This window comes from Gopherus evgoodei, chromosome 4 (assembly GCF_007399415.2).
Source record: "Gopherus evgoodei ecotype Sinaloan lineage chromosome 4, rGopEvg1_v1.p, whole genome shotgun sequence".
Lineage (NCBI taxonomy): Eukaryota > Metazoa > Chordata > Testudines > Testudinidae > Gopherus > Gopherus evgoodei.
The window spans coordinates 138647903-138672080 of NC_044325.1; the positions used below are offsets into that span (position 1 = coordinate 138647903).

The 24178-nt window shown below is 47.5% G+C and overlaps 1 protein-coding gene across 3 annotated transcripts in view; it reads left to right on the plus strand.

The window, feature by feature from the left end:
- The window catches only part of GRM4 (glutamate metabotropic receptor 4), a 230754-nt gene that overhangs the window by 74823 nt on the left and 131753 nt on the right, over nucleotides 1–24178 (plus strand). For all 3 annotated transcript variants that reach the window (XM_030561356.1, XM_030561358.1, XM_030561357.1), the window contains exon 3: nucleotides 13192–13408. In XM_030561356.1, coding sequence (XP_030417216.1) covers nucleotides 13192–13408 — 217 coding nt within the window. The remainder of the gene's footprint in view (nucleotides 1–13191; nucleotides 13409–24178) is intronic.

The window sequence follows — 24178 nt, forward strand, 5'->3', positions numbered from 1 at the left end:
CCCCACTAGATAAATCCTCCCAGTTGGACAAGCCATTGAGAACTGCTCTTTTTGAGTATGATCTTTCAACCAGTTGTGTACCTACCTTTTATAGTAAATTAATCTAGACCACATTTCCCTGGTTTGCTTATGAAAATGTCATGTGGGACTGTGTCAAAAGCCTCCTTAAAGTCGAGATGTATCGCATCTACTGTTCCCCGCCCCCGCATCCGCTAGGCCAGTAACTGTCAAAGAAGGAAATGGGTTCATTTGGCATGATTTGTTCTTCGCAAATCCATGCTAGCTATTCCTTTTATCTTCTGGGTGCTTACAAATTGATTTTTTAAATAATTTGTTCCAGTATTTTTCCAGGACAGAAGTTAGGCTGACTGGTCCATAATTCCTTTGATCCATTTATCAGGAGGAAAAAAAAACTTTCAAATGGGCCATCCTGATTATCACTACAAAGGTTTTTTTTCCTCTTGTTGATAATAGCCCACTTTAATTGATTAGTCTCATTAGAGTTGGTATGGCAACAACCATGTTCTCTGCGTGTATATATCTTCCTGCTGTATTTTCCACTTCATGCATCCGATGAAGTGGGTTCTAGCCCACAAAAGCTTATACCCAAATAAATTTGTTAGTCTCTAAGGTGCCACAAGGACTCTTCATTGTTTTTGCTGATACAGACTAACAAGGCTACCACTCTGAAATAAGACGGGTCGCTTGACCACTGTTCATAATGAGGATGACAGCCCTCAGAGTCTCTGTGGCTTCAGATCCTGTTGTACAGGGGGACTTTCCCTCTGGCTGCTGTGGCATCTGGTCCTGAAATTTCCCTTTAGAACTCTTCTTTCTCCCCCTGCCCCTTCTTTATTTTGTGTACAGCTATTACAGCTCTGGCTAATTGTGCTGGGGCTCAAATTGATGGTTTAAGTTCAAGAATTCCATCCCCGCAAACCTCAGCTGGTGGGATAACAGAAAATTGCTGCCTTTGTCTAATTTTCTTCAATCTGAAATTGATTCAGTTAAATTGGTGCCTTCCACTGTTATTAAATAAAAACGGTCTATTAGCTCATAAACTGGCAGTAATGAAATACATAAGAAATCAAGGCACCTTTGCATTCTGACTGTCAGGAGGGAGAGGCAGCTTTCAAGGTAGATCACAATGATCCTTTGATAGGAAATGTTACCCACCGCTTCACGCCAAAGACAACTTGCAGTCCTCGGGGCCCCCTACATGCTATCTAACTCTGCAGGTGAATCTGATGGGATGCCCAAGCCAAAGGGCCTTCTGTAATAATCTTCTTTGGTCTGTTCTGATTAAGATAAGGAGGGTCCAATTCTCTGTTCAGTTGTTCCCAGAGTAACTCAGTTGACTTCAGTGTATACTGACCACACAGGGGGGCTGGTGTAACTCTGTGAGGCCTGATTCTCAGCAGCTCCACTCGTGTGCTTCGGACAGGGCGGAGGGCTGCAAAAGGGGTCTTTGTGCGCCCCATCTTTTGGGGATGGCCAGCCTACAGCCTTAGGGGCACTCTGCTTTGCACGACTCTGCATGGAAGTGAAGAATAGTGCTTTCCAACTATGCCCTCTTCCTACCCTGACATGCTGTCTATGCTAGGAGCTGGAACTGGGGCCACTGCCAGCACTATATCAGCCAGGGAGACCCCCAGCTACCAGCATAAAGGGGCCTTGGTGTTACTGAACATTTGCACCGTTGACTTCAGTGGAATTCCTCACACCCCACCTGCATATCTGGCTCTGGAAGTGGATAATCAGTTGCTGATTACCCGACACCTCTGTCCTCAGACAGTCAGGAGTGGGGAACGGGGAGGAGAGGTGATCAGGGATTCTCCTCATGGAACGCACCCATCAATCTCTGTTTAATAAAGATAAGCGGAAGAGGGCAGGCGGCAACAGCTTCAAGGCCTTCTTTATGCATCCTCTGCTCTTAATGGGAACTGAATGGGGTTTCCCCTTCATCTCTCTTCTGGCTTCTGGGGGAATAGAGAATCGTGTGGCTGCTGAGAAACCGGGAGAAGAAGGAAGTGTCAGCCCTTTCTGACGCCGGGACAGTGGCTCAGGAGGATCAGCGTTCGGTCATGCTGTGTGAGAGGCTAGATTTCAGATGCTGGTGTGTTTCAGGTTTTTGGGGGCCTCAGGAGGTGCTGCCTCTATTTGCAGTAGAATTGTCTTCCCCTCTTGGTTCTTTTTCTTTTAAAAACTTTGAATTCCCTGCCTGCGGTTGCTTTTATGTATCTAAAAGCACTTTTGTCTTTCATCTGGGAAAATAGCTGATGTCGGGATTTAGGCTATTGTAGAACAAGAGATAAAAAAGGAGAAAAAAAAATTACCCAGGCAGAAGAATTGTTATGAAACTGTCATTTGAGAACTGGAATCTTATCCCCCCCCCCACCCAAAGCAGGCTATTGAGGAAAAGTCCCTCCGTTCGTTTGTTCAGTAATTTAAACTAGAGCTTACAGTTTGTAGCTCGCAGATCAACAGGCATTTCCTAGGCTCAGTTTAGTAACAAGCTAAAACAAAATCTGCAGACTAAATTCTCCAAAAGAGGGACTTGACTCATGGCATTTTGCCTAAATGGAGGCATAGTTCTGCAAATTCCTCTGCAGTCCTGCCACGCACTTCAATCCTAGCCCTGAGTATCTTAGCTATACCAGTAGTGAGGACCCCTGCCCCGCAACTTTCCCAGTGCATCTTAATTTTGACCTGCAGCACCCTCTGCTATTGCAGTCCTGGGCACTTGTATGGAGAACACCAACTATAAGTAGCAAATCCTGCTCAGTTTGAGGTGTGAACAAGGGACTCCTAGGAGCTAGGTTGAGGTCACTGAAGTTTGTGATCAAAGTCAAGTTTAAATCCAGCTGTGTTGAGGTCAAAGGTTATCTTGGCATATACCCGTTGATCTTCTCTCTGCCCATCCGTATCCCATATGGGAACCGTGTGAGGATTTGGGTCTCCACCTTGTGTATGTACTGTGTGTGCATTTGGCATGTCTGTGGATGTCATCGACTTGTACAGTTTGTGTCATCTTGCCTGGCCCCTTTGGCTATAACAACCTGCTATGTACTCACAGCTAGGGAAGGTTCTCTTTGGACTCTCGTGGTAGGGACTTGCCCATGAAGAACCAGGGTTCAGTCCCCAGCGATGCCATGGTGTCTCTGTACATAGCTGTGATTCCTTTGGGATGCAGGCACCCGTTATCTCACATGGGAACTGTGTGTGTGGGCAGGTGTACGTGCCATGTTTGTATATGCATCTATGACGCAACTTGCAGCTGAGAAGACACAGGTCTCCGCGCTAATGAATATAAAGGGGGTTGTTTATTGAATCTTCAGGACACAGACAGACTCAGGCTCTCTCTAGCTCCTTGTCTGGGCCTCTCTACACAGGACCTCCTTAAGTCCTGGCCTGGATGAGGCCATCCTGGAGTAGACTGGTATGAATTCTGCTAGTGCTGTTTCTCAAACCCACTTTGGGAAGCTAGGCCAGTCCTGTGTCAGTGGGTAAATCTCAAAGCCTGAGGCTGAACATGGGAAGCAGCAGAGCAGGCTCAACTAGGGCATTTTATTTCTTTTCCTCGCCCCTGCTCCTGCAGCCTCCCCCTTGGGAAGAGGGATGTTCTTGTTTCCGTCTGGCTGGGTTTTGATCTGAAAAGACCAAAGCAGAGACGTGCGGCTCTCTGAGCGCCAGGGTTTTGTGCTGGCTTCCGCTCGTGGAATCAGGAACAATGCAAAATGATCTCCAAGCTGATGGATAGAAGATGAGTCTGCCGCTGGGAAGCAGATGCTGGAGGGTGTGGGGTAAGGCTGGGAGCCCAGACTCCGCTGCTCAGAAACTCATCTAGATCCTGAGACCCTGGGGATGCGTGAGATAGGATGGGCTCACTGTGAACGTACTGAGTCTGAGCAGCCCACGGCCACTAAGCGCCCAGGGCATATTGAAGTCTATGGGTGACATGGCACCTTCAGGGGAAGGATGGATGAGTGGTTAGAGGGCTAGCCTAAGATGGAAAGACCTGGATTCAGTTCCTTGTTTCCCCACGGACTCCCTGTGTAAGCTTGAGCAAAAGTCCCCTAGTCTCTCTCTCCAATGCGGGATAATGGCACTGCTCTATCTCACATAGGCAGTGTGAGATAAATGATTGAAGGTTGGGAAATGCTCTAATGTGACAGTGATGAGGGCCAGATAGATTTCTTACAGGATGGGGATGCTGACACACATAATGGTGCGTCTTGGTGGAGTTGGAAGAAACTTTTTTCATCTAAAACTCTTTTTGGCAAAAAAAATATAGATTTGGCGTCACTAAAGTGTTTTGCCACCTGGTTCCGTTTTCGCTGAATTGCTCCTTATGGAGAAACCAGCAAAAATTCCGAGGAGCTGAAATGTTCCAAATGTTTTGACATTATCATAATGGGAACATTTGGATTTTTCAGCCTCAGCATGACTTATGGTCTTGACTTTTCCTTCTGTTTTATTAAAAACCAAAAAAAAATATTTGGTTTGGCCCCAAACCATTTTTTTTTAACTATACGATTTTCTGAATTTTTTTTAAAAAATGTGGTTTTGGAGCAACCCAAAATGACACACATGCCCCCTCCCGTGCACACAATTTTTTTGGAATCGCCTGCCAACCACTAATCTGTTTTGCGCAGCTGTAGTCCTGGGTACCAACACATAGTTCCTTCTTTGTTTCGTGCCCGCCTCCCTAACTATAAATCTCTCTAGTGTCAGGGGATGTTAAAAACGAGGCCCTTTTACAAAGGCAGAGTTCAACATGGTTCTCAGTGGAGCTGGGAAGCCTATGAGCAGCTTCAGAATGTGGGAGCTGCACTCCATTAAGCAGCTGTGGGCCTGGTGAATTGGTGCTTGGAAGAAAGATGGGCAGCGGATTGGAGTTTGCAGTGTCTTTCCATGATTCCCCTGCTCTAGGGGGTGACCTGACAGCAGGGACTTTGCTGTTACCAACCCCCCTTCTGCATCGGAACAGCCCTACCGCTGACACGTGTTCTGATGCACTCAGCTGTGGCACATTCTAATCCAGATGCACACACCTGCACACACTCATCCGTGGCACATTCTAATCCAGATGCACACAGTCATCCAAACTCATACAGGCGGGTGCTCTCACAAGCACCCATAAGCATGCTAACCCATGTGTAAACTCACATTCACAAGCACTCACCACTGCACACACTCCAATGCCCACACACCGTAAATCAGCTTCACAGCCATTCCTTCCTCATTCACTGCTGCACACACGCAAGCTCACACCCATGTGGAGGCATTCACATGTGCACGCCCGGACACACATACACAGGCCTATTCCAGCACTGCTTCTCTGTCTCTCTCTCTCTCACCCCTTCCCTCCTCACCTTATTGAAAATCATGCAATGCCTCTTTTTTGTGTGTGTCACTTTTGACTGCCCAACTTCAACCCTCTCTGTCTCTAAGAGAAAGGAATGAAGAAGAAATGGAGGCAGAGAACCCCCCTTGCAAACAGTTACAAGATGAGCGCTTCATCGGCTGAGCAGAATTTTAATGACGCATCTCACACAGACACACACGCTCTCTCCTGGTCACAGATATCCAATAAGCAGATCACAGCCTCTTGGAATGGAGCACAAAGCAGATTGTCACACAGAATAATCCTATTTGTGCCCTGATAAAGATTCTGGCCCTCTCCTGCCTGCAATCTCTTTTTCTCCCCTTTTTGCAGGTAGTTAAAAGAGAAGCCACCACTTTACAGGGGCCTTTTAACATTCTAGTGAAGTTGTGGGTTTACAACACAGGCATTACATTTAATAGAGAGAGAGGGACTAGAGTGAAAGAGAAAAGCAAATAAATAAGAGAATTTCTGCAGCTCTCAGAGGCCTTGGCTACACTCGCAGTTTACAGCGCTGCAACTGGGGTGTGAAAAAACACCCCCCTGAGCGCTGCAAGATACAGCGCTGTAAAGCGTCAGTGTAATCAGAGCAGCAGCGCTGGGAGCACGGCTCCCAGCGCTGCACGCTACACCCGTAAGGGATGTGGTTTACATCCAGCGCTGCCGCGCTGACTACACTCACACTTCAAAGCGCTGCCGGGGCAGCGCTTTGAAATTCCAAATGTAGCCATACCCAGAGAGGAAAAGAGCCAACCAGAGCGAGAAAGAGGAGGAGGAGAAAAGAAAGCTGTGTCCACAGGGAACTCTATGTGTCAGGGGAGCACACACCATGGGATTTGGTAGAAATGGGCATTTGCCATCTGGGGTTCTTTTCCATGAGAGCTTTCTTTAGTGCTGCCCCCTTCAGGTCAAAGGCAAGAATGCAGGATGCTGGGGTGTTCCTTTGCAGGATAGCATCTGAAGGCTATTTCCATCTGTTCACTGGAGTGAGACCCTCAGCTGGGCTTTTAACCCCGTAGCACTGGGATGCAGACACCCCACCGTGTCAGTCCTAGGGATGCATTGCCATAGGACTTCAGTGGGAAGCTTTTGTCTGAGCCAAAGCCTGCAGTCCTGGCTCTGTTACTCTAACAGACCACAGCCTGTGTCTGCTGTTCCCCTCTAATGGCTCTGTGAATGCCTTGGGTCTTTGTTTTCATTTACTGGTGTCATGGTATAATTCCCCACTCTGAACCTTAGCGTCCAAAAGATGGGGTACCAGCATGAATTCCTCTAAGCTCAAATACCAGCTTAGAACCTGTAGCGCTGCCACCAACCAGGAATTCCAGTGCCTGGTACACTCTGGCCCCCCCAAAACCTTGCCCGGGGACCCTCAAGACCCAGACCCTCTGGATTTTAAAACAAGGAAAGTAAACCCTTTCCCTCACTGTTCCTCTCCCAGGCTTCCCCTCCCTGGGTTACCTTGGAAGATCACTGTGATTCAAACTCCTCTAATCTTTATACAGAGAGGAAAATCCACCTTCCCCCCTCCTTCTCTCTCCCCCTCCCAGACTCTCCCTGAGAGAGAAAGTAATCCTAACACAGAAAGAAATTAACCTTTCTTTCCCCCTTCCCTCCTTTCTCCCCATCAATTCCCTGGTGAATCCAGACCCAGTCCCCTGGGGTCTCACCAGAATAAAAAAACAATCAGGTTCTTAAACAAGAAAAAGCTTTTAATAAAAGATAGAAAAAACAGTAAAAACTATCTTTGTAAATTTAAAATGGAATTGGTACAGGATCTTTTAGCTATAGACACTGGGAATACCCTCCCAGCCTAAGTATACAAGTACAAATTAAAATTCTTTCAGCAAAATACAGATTTGAACTCCTTCCAGCCAAATACACATTTGCAAATAAAGAAAACAAACATAAGCCTAACTCGCCTTATCACCTAGTACTTACTATTTTGATTCTATAAGAACCTATATCAGGGAGATTGGAGAGAAACCTGGTTGCACATCTGGTCACTCTCAGAACCCAGAGAGAACCAACACCAAACACTAACAGCACACACAAAAACTTCCCTCCCTCAAGATTTGAAAGTATCCTGTCCTCTGATTGGTCCTCTGGTCAGGTGACAGCCAGGCTCACAGATCTTGTTAACCCTTTACAGGCAAAAGAGATATGAAGTACTTCTGTTCTATTAACTCTTACTTTTCTGTTTATGACAACTGGTGACTCAGCCAACAAGTAATTTCTATTCATCTATCAAGGACAACATAAATACAAGAAAATATGAGGCTTGTGTGCATTGACTTCTGGGAGGGAAGAGTGCCTGCTTCTGTGCAAGTCCGTGCTGCCCTTGAGTTCCATGCCATGTACCAATATGCTTCTTGGTGCCAGGGCATTTGGGTGCCCCACTTAGCACAAGTCTTCCCAACAGCTCTGCCAGGCTACCTCCTAGCAATTGCCTCATCAGGAAGATGCCCTGATTCCTGGTTTTGAAACACATGGGCAAGAGCGGCTTGTGGGTGATCCCCCTAAAGAGCACAGGGTTACGCCACTAGTTATGCAGGAGCAAACAGCTTCATGTGTGCCAATAATTGAGGGGGGGGTATAATCAAGCTTAGGGCCAACACTACAATTGCTTGATCTTGTAGTTTCATTATGAGCAGCCTAGCACGCAACTTGTGGGCATCAAATCTGCTCCCCAGGCTCAGGTCAGACTGACCTATCCCTCCCTCTGCCTCTGCTTTTAGGCTGTGGCTACCTGATTGCTTGACACATGTTATGCCTCCTTCAGACTGAGCACAGCCTGTGCCAATTTGCCTGCATTCAGCATATATCCAAGAAGTCTGTGCTGATTGCAGCATTGCCATAATCTCTAGCAGTATTGTGGGGCTATTTCCTGTTTTTGAACTATATGGGGTGGAGGACAAAATAGGACAAAGGTTTAGGTTATAGCTCCTAAACTGGTGGTTTTGGTAACCCAAGTCAGATTTGACTCCTGGTTTCCAGAAGGGAAAGAAGGGTTTAGGTAATATTCCCTTGCTTCCCCAGCTCTCAATCAGTTCTGAATCATTGCTCTAGCATGGTGTTAGAGGGCACCACCTTTCAGATGAGGTGCAAAACCCAGCTCCTGATCCTTTTCACTAAAGATTCTTGAGCAATTCAATTTTTTTGGCTACAATAGGAGTGATACCTTCATATACTGGCAACACTCCAACTCAGGTAACTACATTCCTCTGGTCTTAAAAAATAATAAAAAAAATCCCCTAAAGTTTTAATTGGGGTCTACTGTTCTTCACTTCCTGTCCTCAAGTGCTGAACTGTATTACTGTGTGCTGTTAGACAGTTGTTGAGTTCCACCCCAGAGGTGGCTGCATTTAAGTGGTGGAGGGATTGATTCCTGTGTGCATTGTTTGCAAAGTGTTTTAGAAAACCAGGTGCAGTAGCAACATCAACCTGAAGTCAACAAAACTGTAGCTGAGAGAGCGCACTACTAATTTAACATTGGATACATCTTCTATATGGGAACAGTGGGTTGGTGAGGGGAGAATTGACTTGATTTAATAGGTCTTTTCTATCTCTAAGATTAATTAATGTCTGCAGAGCGTTTTGAAGTGCTATATAAGTGCTAAGCAGCTCAAGATCATAAATCATTCTAATGCACCATTCAATGCAAGTCAGCTCTGATTAATTTAAAAGTCATATTTATTGCTTTGTTTGGGGAGAATTTCAGAACCCGCCCCCAGCAGAGGGTGAAGTCCGGGCCCTTTCCCTCTCCCAGGCTCACTTGGATGGTGGACTTTGCCAAAATGAAATCCTGGAGAGCCTCTCTAAGGCTATGGGGCCTTGCCGTCATGGTTGGCAGGCAGAGTTCCTCTTGGCGTTGTCTGGGATTCTCTGTTTGGCCGCTCCTCCTGGTTGCCTTGTTTGGTATCTCTGATCTTCACCCCATCCCTGTCTTTTCCATTGTTTATCCCAAGTAAGCAATTGATTTTTGGGCTCTGTGGCTTCTCCTGTGACTGAGGGGGGCGGGCCTTATGTTCTGGTGGACTCCACCCATCTGCTCCACAATTCAAATAGGCTGCCTCCACTCCCGTCCCCTGGCCCTTTCCTTGGTTGTTCCCCCTCATATTTAGTTAATCTTTGCGGTTCCTGATGGGGAGCTGCTGATGTTCTTGTGGTGGAGTTCTTTCCCAGAGGCCAAATGGAGGGACCTTCTCCCATCCTTGTCCCCCTTGAGTTGCCCCAAGTTATCAGTCCACCCCAGTCTCTTTTGGGCTCCTCCCCTTCTCTGAGAGTGGGCAAGGTTGTCTCAGCAAGCGGAGCCTTGTGGGGGCTTTTCCTGCCACCACAGGCTGCTGGTGGTGATATAGACTGCATTAAGGCCGGGCCTCTGCTCTCTGGGGTTGCACTTTGGCTTCCTTACCTTGTCAGATGAGAAATGGTCCTAAGCTTGACTGGCAAAGAATGCTTATGCTCTCATGCATGCAGAGAGCACACAGAGGAGATCAAAGTGGCCTGACAGGCCAGTGCAGAGCATATACCTAGAAAGCAGTAGGGGTGTGTGCGAAAGGTGTTAACCTCTCTCAGCCAGGCACAGAGTTCCCATGCTACTCCAAAGGCAATCAAAGAGACTTGTTGATAGCTCAGTTGCTGTGGTCTCCCCTCCTCTTCTGGGAGTTCTGGGCTGTTGCCTTTGAAGATCCACATAATTAGGCTCAAAGCGTGGGCGGAGGAGAGGCTGTTGGGGGGAAAAGAGGAGATAAAAAGAGGGAGAAATTAAAGCATCACACAACTGTTTTGCCAGCTGTTTAGGCAGCTTTGAACCCAGTTGACACAAGCCTTTTAGTTCCTTTCTTTTGTGGCAGGGCCTGGGAGAAGGGTTTAGAATTGAGCTAGATTTGTTGTGTTCTCTTCTTTCCTTTTATATTTTTCAGGAGAAGAGGGTTGGTTTCTCTGGAGTCTCCCCTATGTGCTTGCTCTATTACAAAGCCAAGAACTTTTGTGGGAGAAAATACAAAGCAGCAACTTGTTGTCCCCCCTCCAACCCCAGCTCTTTGTGTGGGTCATCAGACCCACCCTATTAACTGGGGAGCGAGGAGGAGAAATATATCCCCCATCCTTTTTTGTTTCCTCTCCCAGGCTCCTCAGTGCAGGGAGCTTTCCAGAGCTCGGGGCTTTGGCAAGGATCAAAGCCCTTGGAGTGTCAAAAAGACATGGCACTTGGAACCAATATCCCTCCATCTTTTCATCTTCCCTCACTCTGTTTTCTGCTCATGTCATTGGCCTCTGGCTGCTGTGTCTGGAAAGCACAGAATCATAGAAATGACAGGCTGGAAAGGACCTAAAGAGATCACCACGTCCAGCCTTTGCTGAGGCATGCCTGCCAGGTGTTTGTCCAATCTGTTCTTAAAAACTTCCAATGACGGGGATTCCACGAGCTCCCTTGGAAGCCTGTCCCGGAGCTTAACTAGCCTTCTAGTAATAAAAGTTTTTATTGCCTGATAGTTAACCTAAATCTCCCTTGCTGCAGATTAAACCTGTAACTTCTTGTTTTACCTTCAGTGGACATGGAGAACAATTGATCACCATCCTCTTTGTAACAGCCCTTTATCTATTGGAAGTTATCAGGTCAACCCACCATTTCCTTTTCTCAAGATTAAACGTGCCCATTTTTTTTAACCTTTCCTCGCAGGTCAAGTTTTCTAAACCTTTGATCATTTTTTGTTGCTCTCCTCTGGATTCTCCAGTTTTTCCACATTTTCCCTAAAGTTTGGTGCCCAGAATTGGACACAGTACTCCAGCCTCATCAGTGCCGAGTAGAGTGGGACAATTACTCCCTGTATCTCACGTACAACACTCCTGTTAATACTCCCCAGAATGGTGTTAGCCTTTTTTGCAGCTGCATCACGTTGTTGACTTATATTCAGTTTATGATTCACTATCACCCAGATCCTTTTTGGCAATACTGCCACATAGACAATTATTCCCTGTTCTGTAGTTATGCATTTGATTTTTCCTTCCCAAGTGAAGTATTTTGTGCCTGTTTTTATTGAATTTCATCCTGTTGAATTCAGACCAATTCTTCCAATTTGTCAAGGTTGTTTTGAATTTTGAGCCTGTCCTCCAAAGTGCTTGCAACTCCTCCCGGTGTGGTGTCATCTGCAGATTTTATAAGCATACTCACCAATCCATTAGCCAAGTCATTAATGAAAATACTGAATAGTACTGGACCAAGGACAGAATACACCCTCCCAGCTGGACAGTAAACCATTAATAACTACTTTGAGTACAGTCTTTCAACCAGTTATGCACCCGCCTTGTAGTAATTTCATCTACACCTCATTTCCCTACTTTGCTTATGAGAATGTCATGTGGGAGTGTATCAACAGCCTTTCTAAAAATCAAGATGCATCACATCTACTGCTTCCCCCGTCCACTAGGCCAATAACCACGTCGAAGAAGAAAATTAGCTTGCATTGGCATGATTTGTTATTGAGAAATCCATGCTGGCTATGCCTTATAACCCTATTATCCTCCAGGTGCTTACAAGTTGATCAATAATTTGTTCCAGTGTCTTTCCAAGTATCGAAGTTAGGCTGACTGGCCATAATTCTCTGGGCCCTCTTTGTTCCCCTTTTAGAAGATAGGTACTGTTTGCCATTGTCCAGTCCTCTGGGATCTCATCCTTCCCCTATGAGTCTTTGAAAACCATTGCCAATGGTTCTGAAATTGCTTCACCTAGTTCCTTAAGTTTCTGTGGAAGGATTAAGGACACAGTGTAGTCCATTGGATAGGGTGTTGCCTTGGACTAGGCTAAAGGAGAACAGAGTTCTATTCAGCGCCAGCTCTATGAGCAGGCAAGCAGAATGGATGCCCTGAGTGCCAATTTCCATGGGATGTATGTTTTTTCTTTTTTTTTGTTTTGCCTTGCTTCTGGTGTGGGCGGTGTGAAAATGTTTTCCTCTGCCCAGGCCGGCAAAACAGCTAGGGCCATTCCTTGTTCTATTCTTAACCTGCTGTTTGACTTTAGGCAAGTCACTTCCAGTCTGTGCCTCAATTTCCCCACCTGTAAAACAGGGGCAATAATACAGGCCTGCCTTTATGAAGTGCTTTCAGATGTGGATGGAAAGTTTCTGTGCAAGAACACTTTTATGATCTTATGGCACCTAGCTGCATCTACAAAATACTTGTCCACTCCCCAGCTTCACCCCCCTTATTGCTCAGGTGCTGATAGAGAGCTGGGGAAAAACTTTCAGTGTTCTGCTGCCATTGAGTCGCTTGCTCCCAAGAGCCCTCATGGTGCCATGCCTGGGAGAAGCCCAGAGGGGATTCATGAAGAACTGCTGCTGGAGGGAACACTAGCGTATCCCCTGGTAGCATGCAAGCAAAAGCCTTTGTTTTCTTCAAATAAGGGGGTTAGGAAGGAAGTCCGAGGCTTGGTGAACATATCTTAGTGCCTGGGAAGGTACAGTATTATTGGGAGTCTAAGTCCTGGCTTCTATCTCTAGTGGTGACTGATGATGCACTTATTCCAATAGCGAGAAATATAGGATTAAAAATTAAATAGGACTTGTGGATTTTAAAACACAAGGGTAGACAACGATTGTGAATGTGAGTTGACAATGTTCATCCCTTGGTACTTCAGATATCCACAACACCCCAGTCTTGCCTTCTTCAAATGTTGCACCTGCTGTGTGATTTGTGTGCCTTCCCTCAAGCCGTCTCGTATCACGCTAGTGAGACGACTTGTGGTCTAAGGCTCCTGCAATTTGCTCTTCTTTATTTCAGTGACTTTTCTCTCCTTGCCCCCGCAGATACCCCAGATAAGCTACGCTTCCACTGCCCCTGACTTGAGCGACAACAGTCGGTACGACTTCTTTTCCCGTGTTGTGCCCTCCGACACCTACCAGGCCCAAGCTATGGTGGACATAGTCAAGGAGCTCAAGTGGAATTATGTCTCCACCTTAGCCTCCGAGGGAAGCTACGGCGAGAGTGGGGTGGAGGCCTTCATCCAGAAGTCCAGAGAAGATGGTGAGTGAACTTCCTGCCGAGATATGGGCCATGGGGTTGAAATGGGGTCTGGGAGCAAAATACAGCTGGATCTCTTGGGGGTGAGCTGCATTATGGGTCATGGTGTCGGGAACTGGGGTAGAACATATCTGGATATAGCTGGGGTTGAGTTAGTGAGGCTAGTCTTTAAGCTTGGACGGCAACGTCTTCAGTTTAGAAGCTGAAGGATATGGGTTCTAGGCCCACTTCTAATATCTCCCCATCACTGATCCATCCATACGGCTGAATACATCAAGCAGGTGAGGAATGGCCCTGCTCTGGCTAGCTAGCAAGGAAAGTGGTGACGACTGGAGGGGAAAGAGCTGGTTTTTATGAAGCATCTTGTGTGTTAAGGAACATCCTAGGGGCACTTGTCCTCACGTGCAAAGTGTGTGAGGCAGCTGTGGCTCAATCTGCTGTGGTAACAGCTGCCCATTGGAGGGTGCTGCATTAGCCCGCACCCTGGCCTTTGCTGTGTTACCAGCACGGTGGAATTGGGAAGCGCCTGTTAGCATCTGGGAAACAGTGACTGCTGCAGCCTGTCGGGAGGATATTGCAGCTTCCCAAGGCCCGTCTGTGGCAGTGGGGGTTAGGCTGCTTTTGAACTGTGGGGAACAGCCTGTGGGGGACTTGTGTGCTAACGTGACATCAAGTTCTGTCCACATGGTTAGGCTAATACAATTCAGCCTCAGTCGTGATCCACCCTAGGGGGCCTTAGGGTCCGGTGCATGACCCAGGTGCAGTCGAGAGATGCTAGTGTTTGGCACGGGGCATGTGAAGAGTCAGGCTGAAGGGAACAATCAGCGTGAAATGCGACTAGAACACCACATCGAGACGAGGCCTGTGATGGAGAGAGGAAATGTATGTGGAAGGGTTTGGATCCTGATGTCTTTGCTTGCTCAGGATTGGGCCCATTGGAGTTTGGCCTGAACAAGGGTCTCTGGATTTATCCCTGTTTCCACCTCTTCCTCTTTCTCTGTGCTAAATCCCCAAATAGCTTAATGTGTGCGTTCCCCACCTCATGCCAATGCCTCTGTATCTGTGTGTTCGGCCCATCAACCGTATTGTAATTGCTTATTCCTGAGGACCCCATAGTGACCAAGTGCTCCACATTGGTACCACCCTGAAGCTAGAATCCCACCATAAATCTCACCTAAGCACTTTTAATTGCACAGCAATAGTTTGTGGGGGAGCGGCAGTTTGTGCGGGGGTCCCTGATGGGTGGGACTCGATGTCTGGGCTCTGTCTGCACAATCCCAGTGAGATGAAGGGAGGAAGAAGCAATGCGGGGTGGGGATGAAGAGGAAAGATAGCTCTCTCCTTTACTCCTTTTCTCCCCCTCCAAGGGCTTTCACCCTAATGGAGGGGTCACCCTTTCAGAGGATGGAGATAGACCCTACCTCCAGCATGAAAAGGTCCGCTGGCTCAGAGAGAGAAATCACTCTCCTAGGAAGAGAAGGGGATTTCAGTCTTCTGTTCAGTTGTTCCTGGTCCTTTCCCCTACTACTCGGGCCCTGATCCTAGCTTGGGGGCTCTGCAGCCTTGCGGGGTGATGGGGACAATTCAGTCCTTATTTGTTCACTTCTGCTGTGGTCATCTCTTCTCCAGGCAGATATTTAGGCTCCAGTTCATCCCTGGGCATGTGCAGAGACCAGTGGGGTGGCAATGCCCCTCCCCTGGTGCAGCCCCTGGCACAAGTGAGAGTAGCACTGGGGGCAGACAACTTGTCTGCAGCTGCTTAGCTACTATTGAAGTGACTAGGTGTAGCCACTTCCTCCCTCTCCTGCCCTGACGCCCCTCTGGCTCCAGGGTGGTTCCTAAGGGACATGTGCCAGCGGGGATATTCCCCATGGGGAGTGTTGCCTGGCTGCCTTGTGGCCCCTTTGCACTGTCACAGCTGACAAACAGACCCAGAATGTGGGGCTGCATCTCTCCGCATTCGTGAAGCATTGCATCTCCCCTGTTAACTCTGAACTCTCCTTCCAACGGGGTCTCTCCCCAGGCAGCCCCCAGTACCCGAGCGCCCTTCTGTGTTGCTAGCATGGAACAGGTAGCCAGCCAATCACAGCAGCGCCCGTCTGCTAAATGAGGTTTGATGTTTCCAAAGTCTTTAGCTGAAGCTCAAGAAAAGAAGGGAGAAAGAGAGGCGCCGATCTCCAAATTGAAATCTGAACGAAAAGGCTGTGGGCTGCTGCTGGCGTCCCCCTCTGCAGCCTAATCCTTCTGCGAGATTAAAGATGTCTTTGGCCACATATTGTATTGATTCATTCCCTGAAGTATAAATCATCCCTTTGCAGGCTGGCAACCAGTGACTACAGCTGGGGGATTTAAAAAAAAAATGATTCTGGACCAACGATGAACGAGGCATGACATAAATTTCAAAGCCTTGATTAAGACTCTCTTTGTGTGAGCTGTGCTGCCTGTTGCTCCTGGATGCCAGTGAAATGGGGGGATAGGATGCTGAGGAGGAATGTTAGGGGCTCAGGGAGAAATTGTCTGCAAGAGCAATGCAGTCCTTTGTAGTTTATCCCCATCTGATACTGTGTAATCCAGGCGAGGACTCAGAGGAGACTTGGGGTTGGAATCTGAAGTAGCAGGGGCTGCCTTAGTCTGGGAGTTGGCGAGCCAGAAAGTACCACAGGGATTGTCAGTGTCCAGCAGCCTCGTTGGATCACACTTTCATATTTACTATGGTGGAGCCCTCTCTCCCTGCGTGTCCATGGGGCTACAGACTTGTGACAACATCCTGAGACATACAGCCATGACAATGCTGTTGCAGTGGGGAAACTCCCACCTTCCCTCTTATGGTGAAACAAGCTCCCTGTGGCCCAGGCTGGTCAGGATGCTGGGCCTCATCTTGAACTTGCTGTGACAACACAAGTGCATTCCCCTCTCTCCCTTCTTGTGGCACTGGCAGAATGATGCCACCTCTGCTGTGGTATTACCAGCTCCCCCTTTCAAGAGAGGAGCCCCATGGCTGAAATGGAAAGAAATCAAGGGTAGAGAGCATTGCTCGCAGTGAGATGTATGTCTTGCTTCCAGTCTGATTGCTGGTGCTCAGTTGCCAACAGAGATGCCCCAGCTGTTCTCAAGTTGGTGATGGCATGCACACAACACAACACATTTTATCTCAAGACACAGGGGCAAATTATTTGCTGACTTTGCCCATGCTAGTTGGGTTGTACAAGGGGTAAATCAAAGCATAATATGCCCTACAGAGTCAGTGACTCCTGTTGTTGTTGTTGTTGTTGTTATGGTTTGTACTGGGGTAGCACCTATGAGCCCCAGTCATGGAGTGGAACCCTATTGTGCTAGATGTGGTACAATCACAGAAAGAAAAGACAGTCAACGCCCCAAAGAGCTTACATGGCTACCAGGGGGAGCATGGTCCATCCTTTGGGCCCCAGCAAGAGATCTAGAGTCTGTTCTCCATCACTGGCAACTTTAGAATCCAAGACTGGATGTTTTTCTAAAAGATCTGTTGTCAGGACTTTTTGGGGGGCAGCTCTATGGCCTTTGCTATGTAGGAGATCACACTGGATGGTCCCTTATGATCTTGGAATCTTTGAGTCAATCCATAGCAGTCTCTGGACTATAGTGTCATCTGGCTGCAGTTCTTCCTGAGTAAGTGACTAGGAAACATATTTGCTGTGTGTAAGGAGACTTGGAATAAATTGGGACTTTGCTGTGGCCTAGCCAATGAGCCTATTCCAACGCTCCTGGCCTTTCCAGATCACTCACTGTGCGGGGCACTTTCCAGGAGAGAAGACTTTTCCCAAACATTACCAGGTTTTAACAGAAAATAAAGTTGGTACCGTTGCTTGGTTCTCCCAGTTGAGTGGAATTATCCCTGTGGGCAGGTATTTTAACTTGTCTGTAGACTTTGGACAGCCTGAAATTCTGTGCTCAGCAAAACTCTTTGCAAGAATTTGTCAGGAATTGGAAAGCATTCTGCTGACGGGTGCTGCTGGATGCTTAGAAAGGATTATCACCAGTGGGAGTAGGGGGAGAGCGCCGGCTGCATTCTGGGAGCTTGCAGCTGCTGCGGCTCCAGCCTTCCCCAAGAGGGGCTGCTGTGGAGAAATAAAGCAGGAGTCCTGGATGTGGAGGGGTAGCTTTGAGCCACACCAGGAGACTCGAAAGGTGCAGGACAGGAGCCCTAGCTGTCGGGGTGGAGATTAGGTCTTAGCCTCTTTCAGGATCAGGCTCTATAGGGAAATCTGCAGGAGCAGTGAGAGGGGGCGGGGAAGGGGAGAATAGATTGCTACTCCAGTCTCAGCCTCTGTCAGTAGGAGGCACTGTTGTTAAGAGTTGATATGGCAGGTTATCCACTAACTATTGACATACATGTGAATATCGAGCACTGCTCTAACAGTGGTGCAAGTTCACTGGCTGGGGGCCATCTCACAGCTGCTCCGCACCCAGCCTTTCCTGACAGAAGGTGCCATAGGAAATGGTGGAAGGAGCTGCCCAGGTGTGGGGAGTCCCAGCAGGAGGCGCTGTGGGCAGCGGTGCAGCAATACTGTCTGCGGGGTGCTCACTTGGTGCTAACCTCTCTTAGCAGGAGTATACTACAGGAAACGATGTAGGACTGGCAGTGGGGAGAGCTCGGCTTGGTCTGTCCCCGTTCTGCGTTTCTTTGACTATCTGCTGCATAATAATCCACGGAGAGACGAGAACTAAAGAGTGTTTTTGGAGGCAGTTAGTCCTGCCGCTCACCGACTGCTGCCTATTACTAATTTAACCGTATCTGAATGGCACATTAAATTCTGGCAAGATCTGTGGGACACTAGTCCATCTAGCGCAAGTCAAACTGTGTTATGGCCTTATAAATGGATAACGGGAATAAAAACTTCTAGGTGACGAGCTTCTAATCAAAGCCCTATAAATAGGAACAGCGTTAATCCAATGTCTCTGTAATGCTGTGGCTCTGAGAACTGGCTGTGCTTTTCGTATGCGGAAGAGTCCGTCTAGGGATTCAACCGGGAATAGCTGCTCTTTAGGATTTTAACTTGAAAAGCAGAATGTTTTGGCAGGTCTGCAGTCTTACGTGAGTATGTGTGTGCTTCAGAGCAGGCAGGTGTGGCTGTTCCTGGATGTACTTGTATTTGCGATCATATGAGTGTACTTTGTGTGTATACACCTGCATCTGTGCATGCGTGAGCAGGTCTACGAGTGTTACTCAGGGCAAAGGTGTCCACACCTAGCACTGTGTGTTTGTGTTGATTGTCTGTGTTTCTGCATATACCCGGGGGCTTATGACCTGTGGGTGCGTGCATAGGTGTGTGTCTGTGTGTGTGTGTGTGTGTCTGAGTGTGTGTGTGTGTCTGGGTGCATCTCTGTAGCCCTTGAACGTGCATATGGATGTTCAGGGATATGTGGCACATAGCGGCCAGAATACGTGACTAGACGTACCTGTGACTCCACAGATGTGAGTGACAGTGCTTGTGTGTGTATCTGTGCCTGTCTGGATGTAGGCTGTGTGTGCATGAGAAAGTGGGAGGGAGGCAGGGAGTGTTGGTGTTAGCATAGAAAAAGGGTTTTCTTGCTGTCTGTTAACAGCTTAGCTGCTAACCCAACTGCGGTTTGTCCAGTGCTAAGCAGCAGCCTCATTTGAACCCTAATGATAACATGACTCATCTGACAACAAGAGGAATAAAGGGAAAAATAACTATTTTTGTTGTCGCTTTGCATTCTCTCTCACACAGATTTGCCATCCAAGAGAAGAGCTCTTTTCTGTCCGACCTTGCACAGGTCTGGGGCTGGGGGCTCCTATTCCCCTGGTGCTGTGTGAGTGCCTGCTCTGGAGCCCTTGAGCTAGACAGTCTGTCATGCTGTGGTAGAGGAGGTGTTAAGAATATTGAATTTGCAGTACTGTGTCAGAGCGCTGATCTGTCAAGTCCAGTATCCGGCCTTGGCTAGTGGCCACTAACTGATGCTTCCATTCCTGATGTATGTGCCTGGCACAAAGACTTTATTTTAGAGGCAAATGGCACCTGGATTCTATCCCAGCAGGGTGGCTTTGCTGTCCTGTGACTCAGGCCTGTTCCCCCAGTGCGGTGGCCCTGTCTTAGAGATCTGCCTCCAGTACGGAGTCTGAGGGTGTGTCTACACTGCAATTAGACATACCTAGCTGGCCTGTGCCAGCTTGGACTCATAGGACTACGGCTAAGGGGTCGTTTAACTATAGTTTAGTTGATGCAGCCTGAGCGCCGGGATCCTCCCACCTTGCAGGGTCCTAGAGCCTGGGCTCCAGCCTGAGCCTGAATGTCTATACAGCAATTAACCAGCTCCTTAGCCCGAGCCCCGCAAGTCTGAGTCAGTTGGCACAGGCCACTTGCGAGTTTTTAATTGCAGTGTAGACATACCTGAACGAGTGGCATTTGTTGTTGATAGATTTTAAGGCCAGAAAGAAGGAGCCATTAGATCATCCAATCTGGTCTCCTGCATAGTGCAGAGCAGAGAATTTCATCCGGTTACTCCTGTACTGAGCCAGGAAGGATGTTTGACTAATGCATACCTCCTGGACAAGGCTCCAATCTCTTTGTCTGAAGACTTCAAGAGATGGCAGATCCACCACTGCCCTTGGTAATTAGTTCCAATGATTAATCGCCATCAGTGTTAAAAATTAGTGCTTTATTTCTAATTTGAATTTGTCTGGCATTAACTTATAAAATCATAGAACATCAGGGTTGGAAGGGACCTCAGGAGGTCATCTAGTCCTACCCTCCACTCAAAGCAGGGCCAATCTCCAACTAAATCAGCTTCTAGCCATTGGTTCTTGTGCCTTTCTCTGCTAGGTTAAAGAGCCTCTAGTACCTGTTGTTTTCTCCCTAGGAACATACTTGTACATGGTAACCAAGTTGTCACTCAGTCTCCTTTTTGACAAACAGAACCGATTGAGCTTTTTAAGTCTCATTGTAAAGCATATTTTTGTTTCTAGCCCTCCAGTTGTTTCTGTGGCTTTTCTCTGCACACTCTCTACAGTTTATCAATAACCTGTTAAAAATGTGCACACCAAGACTGAATGCGGTATTCCAGTACTGGCCTCACTAGTGCCATATCCAGAGATAAAATCACCTCGCTACTGCTCGACATTCCCCTGTTCACATGTCTGAGGATCACATTAGACCCGGGGTTCTCAAACTGGGGGTTGGGACCCCTCAGGGGTCACGAGTTATTACCTGGGGGGTCGCAAGTTATCAGCCTCCACCCTAACCCTGCTTCACCTCCAGCATTTATAGTAGTGTTAAATGTATTCAAAAGTTTTTTTAATTTATAAGTCACACTCAGAGGCTTGCCATGTGAAAGGGGTCACCAGTACAAAACTTTGAGAACCACTGCATTAGCCCTTTTAGCCATAGCATTCCCTGGGCATGTGTGTTGAGTTACTTGCCCACTTTGACCCCTGCTTTCCAGGATACAGCCCCACCCCCATGCTGGAAGTGTGGCCTGTTGCATTCCTTGTTCCTAGATGTATGACCTTGCATTTGGCTGTGTTAAAATGTAGTTTGTTTTCTACCTGCTGACCCGAGTTGTGGGAGCTACAGTTTCCTCTTGGTGGTTCTCTCCCTTGTCTGGGGCTGGGTTCTAACAGGGTTCTCAATGTCTATAAAAATGTTCTTAAGGGGTGAATTTCAATGGGAGTTGCAGGCGCTCAGCACCTTGGAAAGGCAGGTCAGAGGGGTTTCTTGACTCAGGGCAGACTCTGGCAGGATCAGTTGGCATGTTTGAGGAGCTTTGTTTGGAGAGACTTCAAGGTGGTGTTGGGTAGTTGATCTTTTGCCTTTAAGGAGACACTATTGCAAGAATCTGCAGCATTCCAGAAGCTGAACCTGGTTTTGTCAGGATTGAGAGAGGACTGGTGTGTCACTGGGGCAAGCTGAAGCTCTGCTTAGGATGGACTGAAACTAAATGTAGCTCCAACAGATTGACTTGCAAGGACCCTGTGGTGTTCTTGGTGGGAGCTGGGGCTGCTGGAGGGGGGAATGGAGAGGGAAATGCTGCTGGATAAGAACATTGTTGGAAGTTCCTCCTTGAGGGTTATGGCATCAGACCATGAGGCTTGGATTTGGTCCTGCCTAAGGACTTGATCTGAAGTCAGCAGAAAGACTCCCGTAGATTTCAACAGCTTTTAGGTAAGGCCTCAAATCTGGCATTTTTCTAGTTGAGGCACTAAATTGCCTATGGACTCTCAATCAACCTAAAGCTAGGAGGAACCCAAGGTTACAGTTCTGCTTCACCTTGGAGGCTGTGTGTTCAGCCCCTCACCTGCATCCTCCATCCATCAGCTTCATCCTCTGCCATAGAGAGGTCTATAAATCTTTTCAGCACCAGCTGTCTTTGCTGCATCACGCTGCCACGGCCAGAAGAGCTGTCTGCTCGAACGCAAATTCAGCACAGCAAGGGGATGGCTCTGAGGAAAGGTGTGCCAGATTTCAAGGGGCTTCTGAGGCTGGGATAGGGGCTGAGGGAACCCAGGTCTGCATTGAGGTCATAACTGCCTACTGAAAGGTTTCTTTTACCTTCTTCTGAAGCAGTTATTACTGGCCACCATTGGAGACCGAATACTGGACACGCCAAGGGCTAGATGGACTGTGGGTCTGATACAATATGACAAGTTGTCTGTTTTCATTGCTGTCCCCATGGAAGGGCTCTCGAATGAGGGGGATATTTAAGGGGCCAAATTATTTGCCTCCCCTTGGTTCTTTGCTTTGTTCCAGAGGTCAAGCAGGTCACATGACCCTACAATGACTTTGCTTCCACTAAGCAACAAGTTCGACCTGATATGCGTACCCACGTGATAAGCTGAAATAGCATAGTGATTAGACCTGGTGGGCTAGTCGCACGAGGGGTGACGTTCACTCTTGTGCAGAGGGACTGTGTCGCTGAGCCCTGGGATGTAAGTGATGCCTAGGTCTCATGTCTGCCCTCCCCGCCCCCTGGCGTCATGGGGAGTTTTGCCTTCTTTGCAGCCGCCAGTCCACTGAAGTCAGCAATGTTCCGCTCAATCACGCAACAGGGAATCCAGCCAGATATTGAGGGTTGGTATGGGGGAGGCTTGATGGGGGCTGTTTTGAGAGATGATGTGATGGGAACCACAGAAGTGAGAATCTCTTTCCTGAGCAACCCAGATGCAAAGCTGTTTCTATTAGTCTCATTTCTCCATTGGGGGAATGAGAGACGGAGAGGGAAAGTGATGGGCATAAAGTCACAAAGTGAGCCAATGGCACAGTCGGGAGAAGAACTCATGAATCCTGACTCCCCCTTTGTCTTCCCAGTACAATGATTAGAATGACTTAGAGTCATCCTCCAAATCTAGCGTGGCTGTGGTTTAAAATGAATGAATTTGTGATAATTGCAGGTAACTGGACAGTTAACTATCTGACTTAGCAATTACAGTGTAAATTAATGTACTTGGAGTCTAGACATACATGTATTAACCAAAGACCGAGCGCCATAATTCGTTTATGCAGTTAACCTTATGGTTGTGTGAATTAGTGTTAATTTGCTTATCAGAGAGCCTAATTACACTGTAATTACAGTATAGTCACAGTGTAATTAGTCACTGTATTATCGGAAGTAACCCTACTTCCCTGCTGTAACTACTGGAACACATTTATTTACAGAGCAATAGAACGTACGTTACAGGCCAGGTTGTGTCACTCACCATAGTGAGCAGTTACTCAGTAAGCAGTGCTGCTGGAGTATTCACAATCTGATCTACAGCTACTGGTGGAGTAATATGGCTGTATACAAGATACGTATGCATCAAAGGGCATCAGTGGTTGGGTCATCAAGGAATGTGTGATCAGCCCTAAGATTCATGTCTCTTTTGTACATGTTTTCAGAAGGACCCAACACCCACAACTAGGTTGAGATTTTCAGGAGACCGCCACATGTTGGGTGCATGTGCAGCTCTGCCCAGAAGTGTCCCTTGAAAATCTGACCCTTATTTAGGGGCGTAAATGGGAGCTGAGCTCTTCTGAAAAACCCGGCCCTTGGACCTTCTAGGTAGGATAGGTAGTTTTCAAAGGATTCAGCGTTGGTCCAGCTCTGGCAGCCAATGATTCAGAAACTCCCATTGACTTCAGTGGGGGCAGAGTCAGGCAGATTTTCAAGAGCGCAACATGCGCCCAACGTGCTGAGTGTCTACAAAGAAAATAGGTTGGGCCTGATTCTTCTTTCTCTTACAGTGGTGTAAATCTGGAGTGGCCCCATTGAAGTCAGTGGAGTTACAGTGGTGTCAAGCCAGATTAAGTGAATGAAAATATACATAGGGACCAGGTTTTTCTTTACTCTAAGGCCCCTTTGCCACTCTGGTAGTATAAAGGGGCATGTAATGTATTCCGATGTCAAAGCCCCTTTACACTGCTGAAATGGTGTGAATTAGACTCTGGCAGTTTGTCAAGCCACAAAGTTTACCTGAAATCAGCTTGCATCAGTATATTACACCTCAGTCAACAGCTGGCTTGCTTGCCTTGGGATAATCGAAGCGAGGCAATGCTTCCTTTTCCTGGCATCGTTCTCAGCGAAATATTTCAAAGTCCCAAATTTCTTGGTGTGCCTTTATACTTCCTCTGCATGTGTGTAGGCCTGCCATCTCCTCCATAACATAGCTGTGCTTCAATTCTTTATGTCCGTCCTGAGTCTTTGGAGTACATTTATATTTTCATAATGTGGTGATGTTCTTTACTGTAGTTACCAGTAAGCATTCAAGCTGTTTTCTTTCTGGTGCATTATCAACTTGAC